A 20,862-nucleotide genomic window follows, 5' to 3' on the forward strand; every position below is an offset into this window, starting at 1 on the left:
AAATCTTATAAAATTATGAAGTATGTGTTTTATTATTGTTAAAAGTAGTGCAAATACTAGATGAGCACTTGGCATCACCAACATTAAAAAAACACAAAACCATATACTCCTAAAAAAGAATCTTGGTAAAGCTAGCACTTCCTTTTTTTTTTTTTTTTGGTTTTAGTATTTTGCTATGCTGGAAATTATATGTTATTTGATGAAGACTAATCTCAACAAAGAACTGGTAGACTTTGGTGTACTTCTATGCACAGTAAAAGAATCAGAAGTTAGGAAACGATATATGTATAAGGAATTCCTGGAAAATACAAATTTTACTGTAGATTGACAGCATCGCCAAGTGTTCACCTAATAATGTAAGTAGAAGACATACAAAGAATGAAGTGTGCACACACATGCAAGGCAGAAAACAAACCCCATACATGTTCTACGTCTAACACTTGCAACAAATCATTTTTGTAAAGCTTTAAGGCATCCAGTAGCAGCATTCCATTGCAGACCTTGGAAAAAATCAGCACAGACAGAATGCTGGAAGACCCTCTCTTGTTCCACAGAAGTTTTCTTCAAATCCACGTCATAACTCCAATAAAAAGCCACCTATTCCCTGCATTTATTTTTGTTTTGGTGTTCCTCAGGAAAATTGTTGATATACTGCCAGATTAAAATAAAACAAATATTCTATAACTCCAGCTCAATACTGCTGCTAGAATGGTATCCATGGCAGCACCTGGGCTACTGCTGCTGCTGCTACTACTTGTACTATCGACTACCCTACCTGCATTCTGGCATTTCCTAACACCAGATTACAGAAGGGGACAGACTAAATTGAAACCCCTGTCAGATCAAGCTCCAACACTGGCATATGGCCCAACTGGTCTTTCCTCCCCCTTCCTCAAACCCTTGACACTTCACAGCCCAACTCTTTTGGAATACACTCTGATAAGTTTTAATTTTGTAAGTACACTGGATGCTCAACAAAGCCAACTGAATGGACACACGCCATTTCCTATTTTTCCAGTGCATGACCTAATAGAAATATTTTCAAAAACTCATGTTATAGAAACAATTCCACCATTGTACATTCAGCTATATATTTGTAATTTTTCACGTACAATTTGAAAGCCAGAATTTAGAACTAGGACGATGATGAATTGCTGCCGCATCTGACTATCTACAGAGATTTTTTTTTCCCCATACTGCCAATGTAGAATCTAAATAGGACTAAAGTCACTACTCAAGAACAAAAAAATACATACAAATCTTCCAAGAGCTTTGGAGGTGTGCACTATGGTTCTTGATTCAAGCAAACAGGTGCCACTCTATCAGGTGGGGGAAAATAGTACAAATGTGTGAAGCTCTTTATGTGGGAAATTACAAGAGAGTTAAATGGCACTGAGCAAGGCACAAAAAGTGCTTTTAAAATAGAAACAAGGGAACATGCAGAGAACCTCAGTATCTAATTTAATTAATGATTGAGAATGCAAAGGCTCCAACTGGTGAAACATTAGCAGCAGCCATGAATTTCACTGTAGTTCTGTATAACAAGTAATCTTACCTGAGTGATTCTCAAAAAAATGTCAACACATCGATTGTATTTTTCATCTGATCCTGTCAATGCTGAGATGACAGGCCCTGCAGGATGCAGTGAGAGATCAACGATGAAAAACAGATGTTTAGTCTTTTCAAAATTAAAACCTACAAGACCAGGTAAATATGAAACTTTGTCCAAGATTCATACTTCTTTAGGTCCAACAAATGCGAATGTTAGACAACCACTTTCATATATATGTTGACAAGAGTATCTCACTTACAAGGGATCTGACCCCAATTCAATCATACCACCAATGTTTAACTTCAAACCTGGACCCTAATACACTGTTCTTTCAGGAGCAGTCTGGTCACATAGCTAGTTACTCACATAGCTAGTCACATCATCCAAACCATCATCCAAACCACATCAACCTATGTTCCCCAACATTTCACAAAGGAGACTTAATCTGGTCCATCAGTTATGTAGAACACAAACCTTACACAAATTTATTGCAATTCAGAAGTGAAGAAGAACAATAGGCTCAAGCAAAGAGTGATAAATTCATACTCAAAGGCCACAAAAGCATGTTAACATTGTAGAGTTGGGTCCTGACTTCCATAGATGTGTCTCCAAAGACATCCTTAGACTGATATTTCAATCAGAACAGTTAAGTTCTTGCAAAGGAATTGCAATACTTGGCTATTATCAAGAGCAGCACATCCAATATTAATTAAACTCCGGTAAGATACAACCATAATCATCAATATGTAAAAGTGAAAATAAGTTCATATGGGTGGAAAGGAATTTAGATCTTGTGATTTTTATGTATTGAAATATTTAATGTGTCTATCAAATGTAGGGAAAATTTAAAGCAGACTATTCTGACAATCCTCTCTCTATTTTTATTCAAAATACAAGCAATGTAGTTGATCTTTATAATGCCATGAATAACCAATCATAAACTGGGATGGAGAAACCCCTGAAATCAAAACAAAAATAGGATAGAATAGAGCTACACAAATCTGTGCTGGAACACTTACAAGACCTCTAGGTTATAGTTTAGTTTGATATTTCCTTTGGGGGAAGGAAAATTACCATGAATACTAGGTTGAAATGTAAGGAACCTGCTATTTTCCTAAATCTGTGTCATGCAGTCAGAATGAAGACAGTCAGACACCTACAGTAAATTAAAAACCTTGCACATGCACAGCACACTAATTGATTCCATTTGCCAACACCAAATTCCAACTCTCTATGTTTCCATGCTACTAGAAGTCCTTAACCACAAAACTGGGCTTAACAAAACAAGCATTAAGCATTCCCACTACAGAACATACTACACTACACCAGAAATTCATACCAGACACAGTACAAATCTTTTCATTTACAGACAACAGTTGTCAGAATAAGCAGAAATAGTTTTGCTAAATCCATTATAACCATGACATTTCGAAAACATGTGCATCAGCTTCATTACTCAACAGATAAGATTTGATAAACAGGAAAAACATATTACAGTTTTAGATTGAAGTACGTTAAGAATTTTATGCCAGTGTCAAACAAATCCAATTAGAAAAACCAAAAGGCCTACCTAGAAACGTGGCCATCAATAAGTCAGAAAAGCAGGCTCCCAATTTCTAATAAGCATTGCGTTTTATGCCGTGACACTGCAGCCTCTGAGGGTCAGATTAATTAAGATCAAGAGCAGCTGCAGTGCAACGTGAGAAGCCACACTCTCACCAGCCCAGCCCAATTACCTGCAGCATTCCAGCACCGGGCAACTGGCAGCCCCGGGACTCCCCACCCTGCCAGCAGCTCCCACTGACCACTGAGAAATGCAAGGAACAAACTCCACTCAAAGAGGGCTGGAAAGCTGACTGCAAGATGCAGCAATGCCAGCCAGATCTTTACAGTTGTTGCTTCACTTCATGTGAGAGCTGCGTCCAAAGACAGCAATGTGAGAGCAACAAGGTGCAAGCCCTCTTCCCCAACCACTCTATGCTCCATTTCCAGAGGCCAGTCTGACAAATTCACTAAATCCAAGGTTTTCTTCCCTGGCCAAAAAGCTACTGATCACTGACAAAATAAATTCTCTAGTCAACTGCTGAGGACAATATCTAAGCTAATTAAATTAATTACAGAAGAAACAAGATCAAAGAGCATTTGAAAAAGACATTGCTTGTTACAGGTTGCATCCATTAAGAAAAGTAAGTATGTGTTTTGTTTACTGCACAAGGGAGAAGAGGAAAACAAGAGATTCAGATATTCCTTGTTCATATTTTTAAAATATCTCTAACACCTATTCTCTATCAAGAATCCATTAAAACTTGGATCTATCTACAAAAAACTATTTAGTTACTGTACTGAAAATGTAAATTTCATTAAAGGGGAAAGCTTAAGTCTTATTTACTTTTTTAATTAATAATTGCTTTACAGAAATCCTGACTATCAAAAAAACAATGCTGCTTCTAGAAGAAGCTTCACCTAGTAAGCTTTTTAACCTATTGAAAATAGTAGTGGTTTTCAATTATATTGAAACCTGGATAAAAGCAATCGCAATGAAAATGTTGAAAAGTAAAACTATGGTATTTCCCTGTCATAACAGCTGTCCTTACTCTATTCTTTATTTTGACAACAAAGTTAGTTGTTAGCCTGTGTCATTTATTAAAGTTAGACTAACCATTCCAAGTCTGTCAGAAGTTCTTATAAACCTTTCTATACAAGACAAAGACACATCACTTTCTTGCAAACCAAAGCCATTTACTATGTCAAAGCTGATTCACTCATTAACATGAATAAATCCCTTCAGGTAGAAAAAAATTAGTGCCAAATTTCTACTTTAACTGCACAAAATTTCTCTAAGCCTACCCAAATTAGAATCCGCTAAGTGATAGTACAATGGACAAGTTAGATATGTAACAATCTCAAGATCCTACTAAGTTACATATTTAGTTTCAGCTTCCTTTTAAATGCAAAATACTACAGACCTGCTGGCTAACAAGCTAACTTCTTTTTATTCTGTTTCAGTAACCAGGCAACAGACAACTGTCCAACTGAGAATTATCTCTCTGAACAGCTGGCAATCAACACTTGGGAGATTTTGGTGGTTGGTCTCTTTTTTTTTAAACTAGTACAAAGATCAGTGATTACTTTAAAAATCTATACAGCTCTAGATTCCATCTCTGAAATCTCTACTTGCTATTTAGTAATTTTCTCAGTCCCATTATCCCTGAAGTTACTCATATAACTAAAAGTCTAAAACAGAATCCGAAAATCTTAGATATATACATATGTAGTGTCTAATTAGCTAATGTCAACATTTCAAGAAAGAAAGTAGGATCATAAAGAAAAAAAATTTAAATGCATTTATTGATGTATGAGAGAGCCCATCAAGGAACCAGCACAACAGATAGCTAATAACAAAGCAATGCTCACTTCTAACTCCATTACTCTTTTCTCTTCCATAGCTGAAAAAGCTGTATTTTACTTCAACATTATTTCAAGTGTTGATTTTTAAAACATTTCTTTCCTTACTAGATATTGTTATTTTAAAAGTTGTTAATTAACATGACAAACTATTTCTATAAAGGAAAGAATAATGGAGGGCCAAGCTTGATATAATGCACCTTTGTCCTTCCTAGCAGTTTACAGAAGTAATGATGCTATAAGATTATTAATTATAAATTCCTGTAACAGTGTTAATTACACATTCAGTGTTTTTGAAAGGTCTTTAAGGGTCAGAATAAGAGACTTTTCAGAAGGGCACTGGCACAAAGATTAGCTAGACTATCTCCCAAAACACATGAATGATTGAAAAAAATCTGATATTTAAACAGAAAACATCTAAAAATAGAAGTCCCTTGGTAAAAGCAAAAAATAGCCACAAAACACTTTGTACACTGTCTGCATGAGATGGGAGAGGAAACTGCCACCTTTCATATTCTCCAAACATTAATATAACTACTGACTAGAAATCTGCTATCAGAGCAACACATCTAATATATTGCTAAAACCAGTAAAACTTTATCCCCATTTAATTATGCCTTTCTTAATCTCTGCTCTTGATATGATCTAATTTAAGTATACCTATGACATCATATTCCAATAAATTGAAAAACACTGACCAAGTTCAGATTCACCCAAGCACCAAGTTCAGACCAGGCAAGATCCTGTTGCAAGATAAACAACATCGATATGATGTAACATAATTTTGTGCATGTGTGTGCATACGTGAGAGACTGGGGCAGGAATGCAGAGAGAGGGAGGGAGAGGGAGAGAGTGTGTGTACGAGAGAGAAAGAGAGAGAGTGTATAGCAGCATTCACAAGGGAAAAATATACATGGCCTGAGAAGTTTTGAGTCCAGTGCTCACTAAAATGCAGAATGAGAAACACACAAACAATGACAGCCTCAGACAACAGAAATAAATACTCTTTCTTCTATTATTCAAAAAAACATACATTATAATAGCTTCACAGAATACCCACTTTCTTTATCAAGTTGGCTAAATCGGTATTTAATTTTTGAACCAAAACCTATCAGTCAATACACACTGTACTTTCTATGCAGAAGGATCAGCACCATTTAGTTTAAAAGTAGGGCATATTTTGCCATTTTCATTTTATTTCTGCTAATCATGGGGGACATGCCTGAACAGAAAAGAATCAGAATATCCAAAGTCAAATTGCAGGAGTCCGGATAACAAGAAAAAGTCAGCGGGTAACCTGAAAAGAGAACAATAAATTGCGCACTCAAAAATAAACCTGTAGCAAACAGTAATGTATTTGTACACTGCTTCCTATCTTGTAAACTAAAAGGTTTCAATGCAAAGCTGTTTTTTTCCTTCAATTTCTTGTAATTAGAGCTGCCATATAATTCTTCAGTAATTAATGTCACCTTTTGACGCACAAAAATAATTCCAACAGAAATCAGTCTGCATACTGAAGTCCTATATCACAGAGGGAAAAGAAAAAAACACTATTAGATCATAGGAACTACTCATAGCTTCTGTATTACAAGCACCTTCCTCCTTTCCAAACAGGAACTTACTCACTTTTCTAAAACTTTTTGAAAATACAGAAAACTTTCATAGAAGCTTCAAGGACAGAACATTCCACACCGAAACATACATGAAACATATTTGTAGTCACAAGCATCAGAGGTAAGGATTAAGTAACATCTATTAGGAAAACAGTAATTGTTTAAAAAACTTTGTAAGAAAAATAAACCGTAACTTTATCATAGCTCTTTCACAAGGTTTGTGTTCCCTAATGTTATATGAGCAAGAGAGCCTGGAAGAAACCCAAAAGTCATCAGCTCAAGGAATGACAGGACCTCTGAAAATTCCATGGGCTGGTGGTCAGACGCAAACAGAAATACTAACAAGAGCTAGCCACGCTGGAATCCATTTCCCATCCCTGTTCCATGCTTTAGCAGGTATCAGTCACCAACTTCCTTAAAACACTCACTTTCCATATGACACAACGTGGCTGCAAAGTCAAGGCAGGCTGTATAAAGTCGAACTGGATCTTCATTTGCACCTGTTACTGTGAAAACGTTTGAGCCTCCCTGCCCTAGTTATTTATATTATTGCTGCTGATTTCAAGGGAGAATATGTTTATGTCACCAATGTTTTCACATGCCATTCTAGCTGGCGATTTTTTGTTTTTCAAAGGTTTTTCTGCTCCTACTGCTGCATCTTTACAATCTCTTACACAAAAAAAAAAAGTAATTCTGATTTAATCAGAAAACAGAGGAACTATACCAGAGCACCAAACAAAAGATCTAATCTTTGGAGCGTCCTTTCCAAGTGAGTGTAAATAAACTGTAGTAAAATGAAAAGGCTCATAATTTGGTATTTGAAATATTCTTCATAAACACCAATTTTCTGTAACATCCTTGCATATCTGATAACCCCTCATGTATAATGCAGAAAATCTATTTCATTTTCATCTATTGACAGTGAATTTAATTTACTATTGCAGCTCTTTACCCAGATTATGTTATTAATTCTGCAATCAGTCTCTTTAGAATGCTTTTATTTCTTCCAAGAGTTTTCACAATTCTACATTGATTTATTTTTTATCCTAACATACCTTTCAAGATAAAGGATCATGTTTTTTCCTAGCTTTCCAAAAAAAAAAAAAAAAAAAAAAACAACAAAATGTCAAAAGCAACAAGCACCACTTCATAAGCTGTAACTTTCAACAGGAAAAAAAAAAATACGTGCAACACTTCAATCTCTGACTTTAAAGTATTATAAACTATACTCATTAAGGAGACGTACAACAGGTGCATTAGAATTTCCACATCAACGATCATATTCATAAATAGACCAAAATATCTCTGTTAATAAAAAGTAATCCACTTCTGCCTGACAGTGAAGTCAGAACAGGAAAGCTAAATGCTCCAATGTTAGTGTTCTGTTTACATCCATACCATCTGCATTTGCTATTTTGTAGAATTCAGTCATATTAAAATAGAACAAATGCAAAGCAGCTCTTATTTTCCAAAAGAAGTCAATAACAGCTATAGTCAACTCAATTTTAAATCACCAGCAACTCTTCAAAATAACAAAATCAAAATACAAAAGTGTCAGCTATGTCATTTTGCATCAGTTTTTAGAAAGTCCTCTTGAGCAAAGTTCAATTACAGAATGCTAATCTGTTCATCTTTAGGAAAAAACCCCAATTATTCAACTGCAGAAGCTAAAATCTTGTCTATCATTATATAAGACTCCCTCTTCAGAAATCTTATAAAGGAGGAATGCTAATTCAGGTAATTATTACTGTTATACTCAAATATTAAAAACTTTCCATGTGCATTAACACAGTTAATAAAATGCTTTTTTAATTCATCCAACATATTTCAGTTTTATAATAGAATTTTCTTCCACCATCATGATAAACATAATATAAAGAATATCTAAAGAGCAGCACTTGTCCTCTTTACTTCACTCCAGAGCCAATGAACAAAGCAGTGAAGCAGAAAGAAGGTACATAATGGATTTAAAGTAAATGGCCCATTCTTTATGAGGCAGTCTCTCCTTTTTAGTAATTCTTAATTGTCATTACAATGTCTGGAAGCTTCAAACGAACAATTATCTTTACGTCACCTGTCACATTGGTTCCTTAGAACTAGATTTTTTTTAATAAAAAATAAAGCAATCACCGTTAAAGAAAATAATCTTTTGCAGAAATACTGTAAATTACTTTAAACTTATTTCAAGCAGTTAGTGTCCAGTTCAGTCCATTCCATACACCGAAACAGACAGAATATTTATATTCACTGTTACACTTTGAAACATACTTTTCGGAGCCATAATGCTTCCTGCTGCACTGGAAGCTTAACAATCAATACATGAAACACATGTACATACATTCCTGGGAATTTAAAAATAAAGAATTGGCTAATTTTTGCACCTACCTGGATAAAAATCTTTGGATTTAGACAGCTTGATGGTGGCCCCAGTCTCTTTCTGCAACTGAACAATTGTCTGTCCTCCCTTCCCAATTATAGATCCAGCAGCATAACTAGGTATGAGGACCTTTAGAAAATACTGGCCATCCTCTGAAAAATTGAGATATGCATGGTTAATATGGCTTATAAGTTGTCATTTTTCCTCCCCAGACCCACAAAGAAACAAAAGGTTACATCTTTAAACTCCTCTACTAATACATGCATTTACATCTAACCAGTTGCGTCATTATACAAAACATGTTTAGACTATGCCTTTGACAGTCTAAAATATCTACATTTGTTCTAAGCACAGAACACACATAGGTTCCTTAATTCAGTAAAAGAATGAGAATAATATTTCAAAGGTAGATTTTCCTTTTTTTTTTTTTTTTTTTTTTTTTTGCAATGGTAACAACAGCATGCAGAAATGATCAGACCCCCCAAAAAAAAACTAAAGCCCTGCATGAAAACGTGGTTAGTGATAACTACAACCTTGCTTGGAAATACTGCAAAAGAAATGACAAAACCAGGAAAGAACGAATTGTAAATTCTAATGGGCTATTTGTTTGTCATTAGCAAACACATGAGAACAGCAATTAGCTATTGCTTGCATTCTTCTTAAGTGAGCAAAACGACTACTCTGCTACCAAATAACCCACCCAAAATGTGGGGTTTTATTCCAAGCATTTCAGCCACTGCCAAGAAAACAACTCAACATGGGGAGGATGGAATCACTTGCCTAAGTAATCCTCATGTATTCCTTTAGCACTTCTTAAGCGACAATGATCTCTTTTAAGCTCATTAATTAAAGGACACTAAGAAGAATTTTTCCCAATTGATCAAAAGCCTAAGTCACTTATTTTAAATACACTTAAAAGGTGACGAGATTGGCAATGCCAGTCCTCTACCTATCACTAGCACTAAAGCATACTATCCAAACAGGAAAATATATATAGAATGAATGGAGGGGAGAAAGAAAAAAGGATTCCAACCTGATTTGGAAACTGCAAAATTTTCAGTACCCTTATGCCACTGCTAAACTCAGCTAAGCTGAAGTCTGAGGACCTTTCCATAACTGCCTCTGAAGAAGTGCAAAGCAATAGGGATACGCTGGTTCCCCAGACTTGTGCTCTCCCCAGCAATTATGGCAATGTCCCATTGGCATGGATACCAAAATATGGTGAAACCTGTTTCATAAAGTTGGTTCTTTGGGTTTTTACCCCTAAGCAGAAGAAATTCACATTACTTCTCTTGCCTGAGACTACAAAGCGTCTCAGTAGGTGCCTGTGTGTGACAGTGGTGCCCACCCGTATTACCATAGCTGGGGAGCCATGCACTATGTACAGCCAGACCGCTGCTCTCAACATTGGGCAAATAAATTCACCTCTGCCTCGGTGCATTGTTATGACGACTCCAGTGCAAACGGATAAAGGAGATGCTGGTCCCGTTATAACTCATCTCCTCCAGGAACAGCAGGATGTTAACTAGCGAGTCCCCGCAGCCGAGGGGCGACTCCCCCCGCCACTAGCCAGCCCTCGCCCCCGGCTCGGCACGGCGAACACACGCCGTGTACGCGCTGACAATGGAAGTGAGGCCAAGGAGGAGGAAAACGCACGGCAAGGCTGAAATTCAACTTGCGACCCCGAGGATGTGGAAGGAGGGAAGAGCGTTTGCCATCTCCTTCCAGCTGCCATTTATTGTCGCCCATCCTTAAACGGGCGAGAGAGAGATAGCTGGGCTGCGGGAGCCCCTTGTGCTCCCTCCTCGCCTCCGTAGGGTCACGGCTGTGCAGCCCCAGCGTGGATATTAAATAAAAAGACTGGTAGATGCTGAAAACCGACGCCATTTTGATGAATGATAACATTAGAGAAATGGGAATCTTTGGGCGGGGGGGGGTGGGGGGTTGGAAGAGGCAGGCAGGCAGGTAGGGAAGCGGAGAGGTGGGTGGGTTGGGTGGGTTGGGCGGGGGGGGTGGGGGTGGGAGGGAGGTGACAGAGGATATACCCACCGCCCGTGTTGGTCCTCTTGGTGCTGCCGGCTTCGGGGGGGGCTTCGAGCGGTCTTTTCCGGGAGTCCGGCGGGTCCAGGTCTATGGGAACCCCGGTGTGGGTCCCGTTCTGCTGGATGGGAGCTGCCGCCATCATGTTTGCTGCTGCTCGGAGGAGAATTGTCTCTTCCCTTCTCTGGTGGGGGGGCAGGGAGGGAAGGGGGGAGGAGGAGGAGGAGGAGGAGAAGGAAGGGGGTGGAGGAGGAGGAGGAGGAGGGGAGGGGGCTCGTCCCGTTCTCTTGTCCTTTTCGAAAATGTAGAGCTGAGATCGGGATTGTCGAGGATGCTGCGCGCCTTGTTTATCTGGCACCCGGGGGGAGGGAAGGGAAAGGAGGGAGGGAAGCGGGCAGGACTGGACTGGAGGAGCAGCTGCAGTGCAGTGTCAGGAGGAGATGAGGAGAAGGGAGACAGGGGAACGAGGGGGGCGAGAGAGGGAAAAGAAAGGGGGAGAGGAGAGGAGGGGAAAGAATGAAAAGAGTGAGACAGGAGGAGGAGAGGACAGAGTGAGTGGGAGAGGAGAGGAGGGGAGAGAGTGAGTGGGAGAGGAGGGGAGAGAGAACGAGTGAGACAGAATCGGTGGAGAGGGAGGGAGGGAAGAAGGGAGGGGGAGAAGGAGGGAGCGAGCGGTGTAAATGGTGGGCGAGGGAGAGAGTGGGAGATGATTCACGCTGTTTCTGAGCCCCCTTCCGCCCCTGCCCGCCCTAGTGCCGCGCCTGACGCTGCGGCTCAGCTGCCCGCCGCTGCCGGGCTCCCGTGCCCTCCCTCGCAGCCGGGCTCGTGTGCACGGGGGTGGAGAGGGGGATCCTGCCGGGATCCTGCCGGGCTGCGGCGGCGCCGCTCGCCCGAGCCCCGGCACCGCGGGCGGCTGGATGGGGGCTGCGGCCGCCGCCCTCCGCCGCACCGCAGAAACCCTAAAGGCAGGAGAGGTTAGAACCGTGCGAGGGGGCACAAGGACGGGGGTGTACGAGGGCAGGAGGGGGGTGGGGGTGATGGGGGGGTGATAAAACAGAAGGGCGGGGTTTCCATCAGAGACAGGCGGGAGATGCGACCAATGGGAACAAAAGAGAGAGAGGCTGGGATTGAAGCGTGTCGCCAATGCCGGGCCGGCGCTGGCGGGGCCGCTTCGGGAGGCGGGGGCGGTTTAACCTCTGCGGCGGGGCGGGGGCCGGAGCCGCCCCGGGAGGGTCCCCGCCGTGATGCGGCGTCACCTGGGTTACGCGCTGCGCCTCACGGGCCCGCAGCTGCGTGGGAGGACGGCTGAGACGGCAGAGGAGGCGGTGGGATAGCGGGGACGCGTCCTGGCCGAGGCTGGCTGCGGCATGGGCGGTGCGGCCGCGGCGCTCCCTCCCTCCCTCCGTCCGTCCCTCCGTCCGTCCCTCCGTCCGTCCCTCCGTCCGTCCCCGCTCGGTCTCCGCCGGCCGCCGCGGGTGCCGGGAGCGCAGCAGCGCTGCCTCTCCGCGCTGGAGCCCTGGACGCGCCGGGCTGCATCGCGCAGGCTTGTAAAGAGATTAATAAAGATATTATTGTTACGCTGTGACAGCCGGTCTAGCCGGAGCTGTGCGACACAAAGCCGCGTCGCTTACCTAAATATTTCGTAGAGAGCTTAAAAGATATTTCACTGCGGCGAAGGTTATTTCTGTTTACAAATCTCAAGTTATTCAAGTGGAAGATGAAAACGTTGTAAGATGCGGGGGGATGGGGAATTGTCTGTGCACAAGGAAAGCGTTTTTACTATTTGACTCTTTGCTATTTATTGACTCGTTGCCTTTGAAAAAAAGTCTTAAACCGCTGTAATTGTGACAGTAGTGGTCAGTTCTGGAGCATCAATTCCGTACAAATTTAGGAACGTGTCTATTGCGTTACACCACGCTCTGTGCTAAATTCGTATTGATGTGTGTGTGCGCGCGGCATGGCTGCTGACTCGATTCCTCCTAATACACGAGCTTAAAACCTGGCTGTTTGTGGATGAAATCCAATTTCCATTCTAAGCTCCCTGGGAGACAGCCTTAGTTTTAGTAATCACTTACCATTAATACTGCCCCAAACAATTTTTAATACTTAAAATGCACATATCATGTATAATATATAGCACATCACCTCTGCTTATAAATTGCAAGTCAGATAGGTAATGCATCATAGGATATTAAACCGTGCACACACTAACATCTAGACAGGCTGCTGCCCAGATGCATTCACGAATTAAGGACTCAATCCAGCAATGTAGATAGGAAACTTTCAATGACTTCTTTGGGAATTGTGTCCCAGGAATGTGATATCTATCCTCCTTGCCAGCAGATGAAATAGATGCAGCAGATTCAGTAACGATAGCATATACGGTCAGAAAAATGATTGCATAAAAATGGAACTTTCTTACTCATCATATACCCCTTGTATCTAAGATACTCTGACTCATAATTGCTTAGTTTACTGACTGAAATAAAATTCTAGGCTTCTGTTACCTTGGCAGTTGCTCACACAATTATGGTACAGCAAACTGGGGACGGGTTCTAGCTCTTCCATTTTCTTTACTAAGTTACTGCCAAAGAATTTTTTTAGTATTTTAGCCAGAAAGAGCACGGCATGACTTGTAAATCTCATGTCCAGTTTGTAGGGTCATCAGTCCTAAGAGGCCTCTTTTTATTTGTAAACCAAGCAAATGTCTCACAGAAACTTTTGAAGACAAAAATAAAACCACGATGTTCGAATTAAGCCATCTTGAGTCAATTTCCGCAGTGGAACTGGATAAATTATAACACTGTTCTCTTTATCTCACTGACTATGTCCCATTCATCTGTAGCAACATTGAAACAAACAATTCTCTGGTTTTTAGACCACATCTGTTTTACTGTGCCCCCTGCACCAATTTTAATTATGTGACAGATCTGATTGGATTCAGCACCTGCAAGTCCTCCCCTTGGGATCACCAATTAGCTTATAAAACATTTAGTTGATTGCATTCTCAAAACAAAAGTATTGTTTCATCCTAGCAACAGAAATATTAAAGTGTGGAATAAAAAAAGGTTTCAATGTGATAAGCGTCTATGTTGTTTGTGTATCTAGCTTCCATAAGCGTAGAGGAAAAAGTGGTAATCCTGAAACCTAATTTCCTCAGACTCAGCAGATGTCTGTCCTGTGTTAGCCCGTTTCTTTACTGACAGCTGTTTCACAAGTGCCTCCCCTCGTCTCTACAGAATGCCTTTTGTTTAATGATTTCCCTCTACATTATCTCCCATCCCACTTAGGCTAGCTTTTTTGACTTTTCTATTAGTTTTAGAAAGTTTTATTAGAGTTTCAAGACAAGCTTATTTTTTAAGAAGTTAGCTTGAACTACGTAACTAGCCTCTCAGCTAGTTTCTTAGTTACAATTCTATTTAACTAAGTGGATAGCTACACGTAAAAAATATTCGATATTCAACAAATACCGAATTAGTATTAAGGAAAGTTTTAATTATTACAGCTATCCTTCAGAATATGCGCTTTTTTCTCCTTATTTAATTGCTTGGAGCAGTGATAATGAAGGTCTGAGGGGGAATATCACATAAAGCACAGCCCTCTAGTGGCAGAGGTCACTTGGAGTTTAAAGCAAGCTGGGTCTTTGTCATGGGTGGGGGCAGTGAAAGGAACAGCTTTTAGCAAAATGCAGGCAACTGCCCTGCTTTGTTCATGGTCTGAAGCATGAGTGAAAATAGTTGTGGCAGCCTGTAATACCACCTTGCTCCCTCTCTGTTGTAATATCTATGCAGAAAGTACTGATGGAAAAATTTTTAAAATGTCTATCTGTAAAGTTTTCCTCTTTTTCTAAATCTGTAATCTGTTAATATTTTCTGTTTTCAGCCAGCTCCAGACTGGCACGCCTGACCGGAGGTTTTTCAAGCAGTCGTGGGATCTTGATTTCTTTTCTGTCTGTATCAGTCCTATCCTACCATATAATGTATTCTGTAACTTCAGCAAGAATTTGTTCAGAGATGACATGGAGTGCAAATTCCATTTGCCAGCTTTATTTCTAAAATCATTCTCATCTGGTGGAGATATGGATGGTAGTATTCAAATTAATCTCTCCCACAGACATGAAACCTATGCTTAGAATTGAGAGGGATTAGGAATTTGGAGAAATTAAGCATATATATTAACAAATAGAAATCTGCATAATAACTCAGGTGAAGTTTTAGTAAACATTGCTTAATCTGATAAAGTCTACTTTGTGGTACAAGACTCAATCTCCTGATTCTTTTAGAGGTGATGGATAGTTCTCATCTGACTAACAGAGTGAAGAGTTCATTTTTCCCCTTATGGGAAATATGACAGAGTCCAATAATCATTAGATGAAAAACGATACCTCTTAAACATCCTGGTTAGGTAAAAGAAAACAGATTCTGTCTTTGTCCAAAAGGACTGGCAGCTTTTCATTCCTGGATGGTTGTTGTGACTCTTGTAAATTTTGGCTTCACTAAATTTACAGTTAGTGATGAACTCAGATTCTTTTAAGTCTTTAACATCCTTCCTCTGTTTATGAAACTTTTTTCCTCCAATAATCTATGAGTTAAACTATTATAATTGTTAAGTTATCAAATGGTTGCTTGTTTAAATACTGCAGAATTTATTCATCAGTAAATTTTATTTTTTTTTTAATTTCTGCCTGAAAAAAAATCAAGCCCAGTGTTTGGGGAAAAAAGGTTGAACACATATTAGACAGAAAATGTCCTGATTATCTCCTCTTCCACATTTACATTGCTATAATTATCTGCATTATATGATATGCATTGCTGAACTAAAAGCCAAGTGTTTATAGTCATACTCTTCATGGGAAAAAGCATGGACCACTGCTAAACCTTTTGATATTGTAGATTATTGTTGTGTAGTAGCTTTCTTTTTCTGGAAAACTAAGGATGATAAATTGAAATCAACAAAAATTGTCATATTGACTATTTGTCATAATGCGAATATGTTGGCTAAAATGCCTTATCTGGTGTGGAAGGAGGAAGTGTTTGTAGGAAATCAATGTCCCTTTTTTCTCTCTCAGTGGACAGGTCACCTGTCTCCTATTCTGATAAAGTTCATCAAAATTCACAGATTTTTTTTTTCTTTTCTTTAGGATTAAGGAATTGAATTGATCTGAGTTCTTCATTGCTGAATCTGAGGTCAGATTTATAAGGGGTTACCTGGGGACTTATCCAGATCTCAGTGTAGAAAACAAGATAGCCTCAGGACAAGGTAATTTTTCATCTCTCCCAAGGAACTGACATTGTGGATCCAGATATCTGAAACTCCAGTGGCTGAACATTTATCCCCAAAAGTCATCCCCATAGTGATCTTTATGTACAGTAATTTAAAGACCTTTCACTTCTCAGAATGAAAAAAAAATAAGGACTAGATTTCAATTGCCTTTCAAAAATAGTAATATCTTCTATTTTCTTTAGGGTTTGTTTGGTTGATTGTGTGTTTGTTTGTTTTGGTGGTTTAATGTGTTTGTTATTTTGGTTTGAATAGAAAAAATAGATATTCAGGCATTAAAACGGATATAAACTATGAGTAATCCCACTGTAATGAAACAATGTAATATCATATGTGAGAAACAGCAGGATCTTCTTGTGTAGCTTCGTCAGTTTACAGTGTTACTGCTTGTGTACTTTTTGTTACTATCTCACACTGGTGGAGAGTCTGGTCTACAAAATTAATTCAGCCACCTATCACTCCAGATGCTTCAGTGTGCATTTCTTTAGCAATATGGTGAACAGTGTATTTTTCAAAGAATCAGCATACCTATTTCCACTCTGTTATTATAGATGTTCTAACAATATTGCTATTTTATGTCATTTTGCCCACCCACCACCAACTGTCTTATTTGTTTGAAATTTTGTCACTTTGCAATAAGTAAAGTAAGGAAAAAGATACATTAGCACAAAATTAGTTTCTTTGATTCTTTTGTCAAGCTTGATCCCCTTTCTGGAATAATGTAGTCTTACAATACAGGACCCTAATCAGGATTGGTTTAGAAATTTTTCTATAGTTCAACTCATATACAAAAGGTATGTTAGTGAAGATCAGGAATCTTCCTGGAAAAGGAATGGAAAGGGGAAAAGCAAACATTTTGCACAGTATATGAAGGAAAAAAAGGAGACAGTAATGACAAAGGCACTGATTTTTTCACTTGTAAACAAAATTTGTACTAAATTATGTAGAGAAATTTGAGTTTCTCTGATCGTTTTGCTCACTAATAAAATGTATACTACTTGAGATTATAAAAGACAACTATATCCTGATAAAATTGTATTACTGAACTCCCCTACTGTTAACCAAGAATCTCCTGTATAATTTATTAAAAGTTTTCCAAATAATAAACTATTCCAGCAAAAGTAAATTTTGCAAATATAAGACTATTATAATGGTAGAAATTTTGCCAATGGAAAGGCAAGAAAAGTAGTGCCTCTAATATTATTGAAATGGAGACCTAGATGTTTTTAAAAACACTTTTTAAATGCTTATTATAAAAACATTCATCCGCCACTATATTACAAATTAAATCTTCAGCACAGCAAGATTTTTAGGAAACAGTTATTACCTTTCAGAGCACACTGGGAATTTCAAGAGATTCCTCCCTGAAATTTAGCAAATACCTTAGAATTTATTCTTCAAGAAATTATTTCACTTCACCAACAAAATTTAATGATTGTATTTTTTTTCTACCCACTTGAAATTGATTTCTACAAAATCCCTCTGAACTGGAAAGTCTTCTGGTGGGGGAAGGTAAACAACTAAAGCTGGCTGCCAGGATAAATTGTCCAGAATGATTTGGCACATATCCTCAGCTTGCCATGAAAACATGTATCTGTGTGTCAGCTGCACACAAAGGCTATCTGGCCCCAGAAAAAGCACAGGGATTAGGCATAATGCTGCCTATTTGAGACAAAGGGTGTTCCTTAGTGCAGTGAGGTTAAAACAGACAGCTCATCAGTAGTACAAGTCTATCTGAATTATTTAGGTACCATTTTGAGCCAGAAGGAAATGGTGGCAGATTATTAATGACTTTTGGGGTCTATTCATCTCTTTATTTTGTTTCAGTGAAAGCTGTACTGGAAACATGAAAAGGTGCCAAAATTTGAGATCAGTTTTACTTTAATCACTTACAAGATATAAAATCACTTTCTTGTTTCAATACTGATTGAAAAATAGAACTGATTTTGATTTATATTTCACTTAGACTTATGAGGTTGCTATTTATGTTTGTAAGTGGGTGCATGACCAAAGTGAATGGAACAACTAGTATGCTCTAGAAAATATAAGTCCATAGATCTACTGGGTAAAAACAGTTTTATTGATTTCAGGGGGGTTTAAGTCATTCAATACAAAATACTTCAGGGAAAAAATAGTGAAGAGAGTAAAGAAACTGTATAAAAGATATTAACATAGACTGCCATGCATTCTTGCAATAGGAGAGATTCTTGTCATATTCCGGTGATGGGCAATTTGAATTAATTTTGCACAGAAATATTTATGGATATGTAATAATAACATATAAAAAGTATTTAGGAACACATATTTTTTTCATTTCTAATTAATTACATAAAAAATAACAGCTGGTATATAATTTAAAATTTGGCAGTTGCAAAAATGAAGATTAAGGACACAGTTCCCAATAATTTCAAATCACAAGTTAAGTTGAAAATCTTTACATAGCCATGTGTTATGTTGATACTAAACAGATCTAAATAAGGTATTATGGAAAGTTATATGCTGTATTTATAAAAAAGCCTGATTATTTTTCATGTACAGTTTTTTCAGAATAAGTAGGAGGACCCCTGTTTCAAAATTTCTAAATATTTGTATTTTTCTTTTCATTCTTATTTTCATTTAAAGGTTCAGGTTGTTTCCTCTAGAACAGAAAAAAAATCATATGTTAAAACAGTAAAAATAAAATTGCTGCAGAACTGAGTCATTGCAAGTGAGATGGAAAATAAAAGTACAAATTCCAAAAAAAAATACCCAGAAAAGGATCATAGTGCATTAGCAACAATGCTTGCAGATTCATCATGGCTCACAACAAAGGTATTTATGAGTGGACCTCCTGCCTCTGTTGCATGCTGTCATTGCTTTGGATTGACTGCTGTTAGATCCCTGTAATCCTGAGCCCCGGGATCTTGTCCTACATGTTTACCCCACTTGGTATGCATGTCAGCACGTATTTAAAATGGAAATGAACTCTAATCTTTGTATGTGTTAGTAGAAAAGGGTTTAAATCTCCTAAACCCCATATTTACCATGGTTTTGTTTTGTTGTTTGGATTTTTTTAAAATAAAGTTTATGAAAAGCTGTGTTCAGAATCTCTGCTTCTATTTGTTAGTTTATTCACTTGAGTTTGGCTAATATTTGGCATTTCTTAACTCAATAGTGTGCCATGGCAATAATATTATGGAATATATTCAAAGATGAGAATAGATTAAAAACTACTGATTTAAAAATTATATTTTAATAATGGAAAGTCTTGTCAACTTTCTTATCTGTAATGCACTTATAAGAATAAAATTTCATATATTTAAGAAGACTCACGTTACAGATATAGAAATAATGTATGATTGCCATTCACTTGTGAGATTATGTTGTCATGTAGATGTTATGATGAAATTAAAACCTAAATATTATATAATTTAGAAAAAGTTCATTAAGGCTATCATGCCCCATTCCACTTGAAATTTTATTATTGACAACAGATGAAAAGTAATGTGCTTCCTTTGAAAGTGGTAAAAAAAGTCATCAATATAGTTGAGTTCCAGTCCTCAGTCCTGTAAGAAAAACCATATTTGCGTTTCCTTGTACCCAGTAGAATTCTTGCATCATGTAGGATCTTTGTGAAAATTACAGTTACTCCCATATTATGATTGTTATTTATAAATATTTGCATCATCCAGCTGCTCCTTGGAACTTGCTTTCATGACCTTTTCTCTGGGAACCCTGTTGCAGTGACTCACCCTCTCAGTGAAGCACCTTTTCCTGATCTGGTTCAGGAACTTCCCCCAGTGGAGCTTCATTCCATTTCCTCATGTTCCTCACTGGTCACCAGAGAGAGGAGATCAGCACCTTCCTCTCTACTGCTCTTCTTGAGGAAGTTGAAGATTGAGATGAGTCTTCCCTCAGCCTTTTCTTCTCCAAGCTCCAACAAACCAAGTGACCCTGGCTGCTTCTCCCTGCCTTTCACCATCTTGGCCAACCTTTCCTGAATGCTCTCTAGTAGTTTCATGCTCTTCTTATATCAAGGACAATAATATAAATATGAAATCACTAGATCAGTTTCTGCAGTAGTGTGATATGAAGAGGATGCTTTTTCTTAAGAGCCTAATGGAAAAGGGCACCTCCACCTGGATAGAACTTCATTCCTGACATAAATTCATTGACATCAGTAGGCTATCATAGAAATGGATCTTCCACTTATGTATTTTAAATTTATAAAACTTTTAATTTTTGTCTAGTAAAAGTAGTTTCAGCATATTCCAGTCTTCTTTATTGATTTCGTGATTACTTCTGGAACTAAAGGTGATGTTATGAATATGTCAACCAACTCAATGAGTAAAACCCCCACTTTTAATATCTGTCATCCAGTGTGTGAGTTTATTTCCCTAGTTCAAGTAATAAACTGATAAACTATGAATGCATTAGACACAGAAAGAGTACACAAAAAATTATATTGATTCTAATCTAACATCATACCTAACCAGTAAAGCTAATTATTTTAAGCAAAACATGCAAGAATTAAAGTTCTTAGACCAAAAATATCTTTGCTTAGTTGCACATATTTTTCATTTTAAAGTAAATGTGTTATGAGAAATGGAACTATT

At 38.4% G+C, this 20,862-nt stretch overlaps 1 protein-coding gene across 6 annotated transcripts in view; it reads right to left on the reverse strand.

Moving 5' to 3' along the window:
* The window catches only part of NOVA1 (NOVA alternative splicing regulator 1), a 140,941-nt gene extending 129,156 nt beyond the window's left edge, over positions 1-11,785 (reverse strand). For 2 of the 6 annotated variants that reach the window (XM_079308110.1, XM_079308111.1), the window contains exons 1-2: positions 10,997-11,779; positions 8,956-9,099 (exon numbers count right to left, since the gene is read on the reverse strand). In XM_079308110.1, coding sequence (XP_079164236.1) covers positions 8,956-9,099; positions 10,997-11,132 — 280 coding nt within the window. In that variant the 5' untranslated portion in view covers positions 11,133-11,779. Of the gene's footprint in view, positions 1-1,555; positions 1,633-8,955; positions 9,100-10,996 lie in introns of those variants that run through there. The other 4 variants (XM_079308106.1, XM_079308107.1, XM_079308108.1 and 1 more) reach the window with 4 other exon arrangements.
* Positions 11,786-20,862: the final 9,077 nt, after the last annotated feature.

This window comes from Erithacus rubecula (genome assembly GCF_903797595.1).
Source record: "Erithacus rubecula genome assembly, chromosome: 6".
NCBI lineage: Eukaryota > Metazoa > Chordata > Aves > Passeriformes > Muscicapidae > Erithacus > Erithacus rubecula.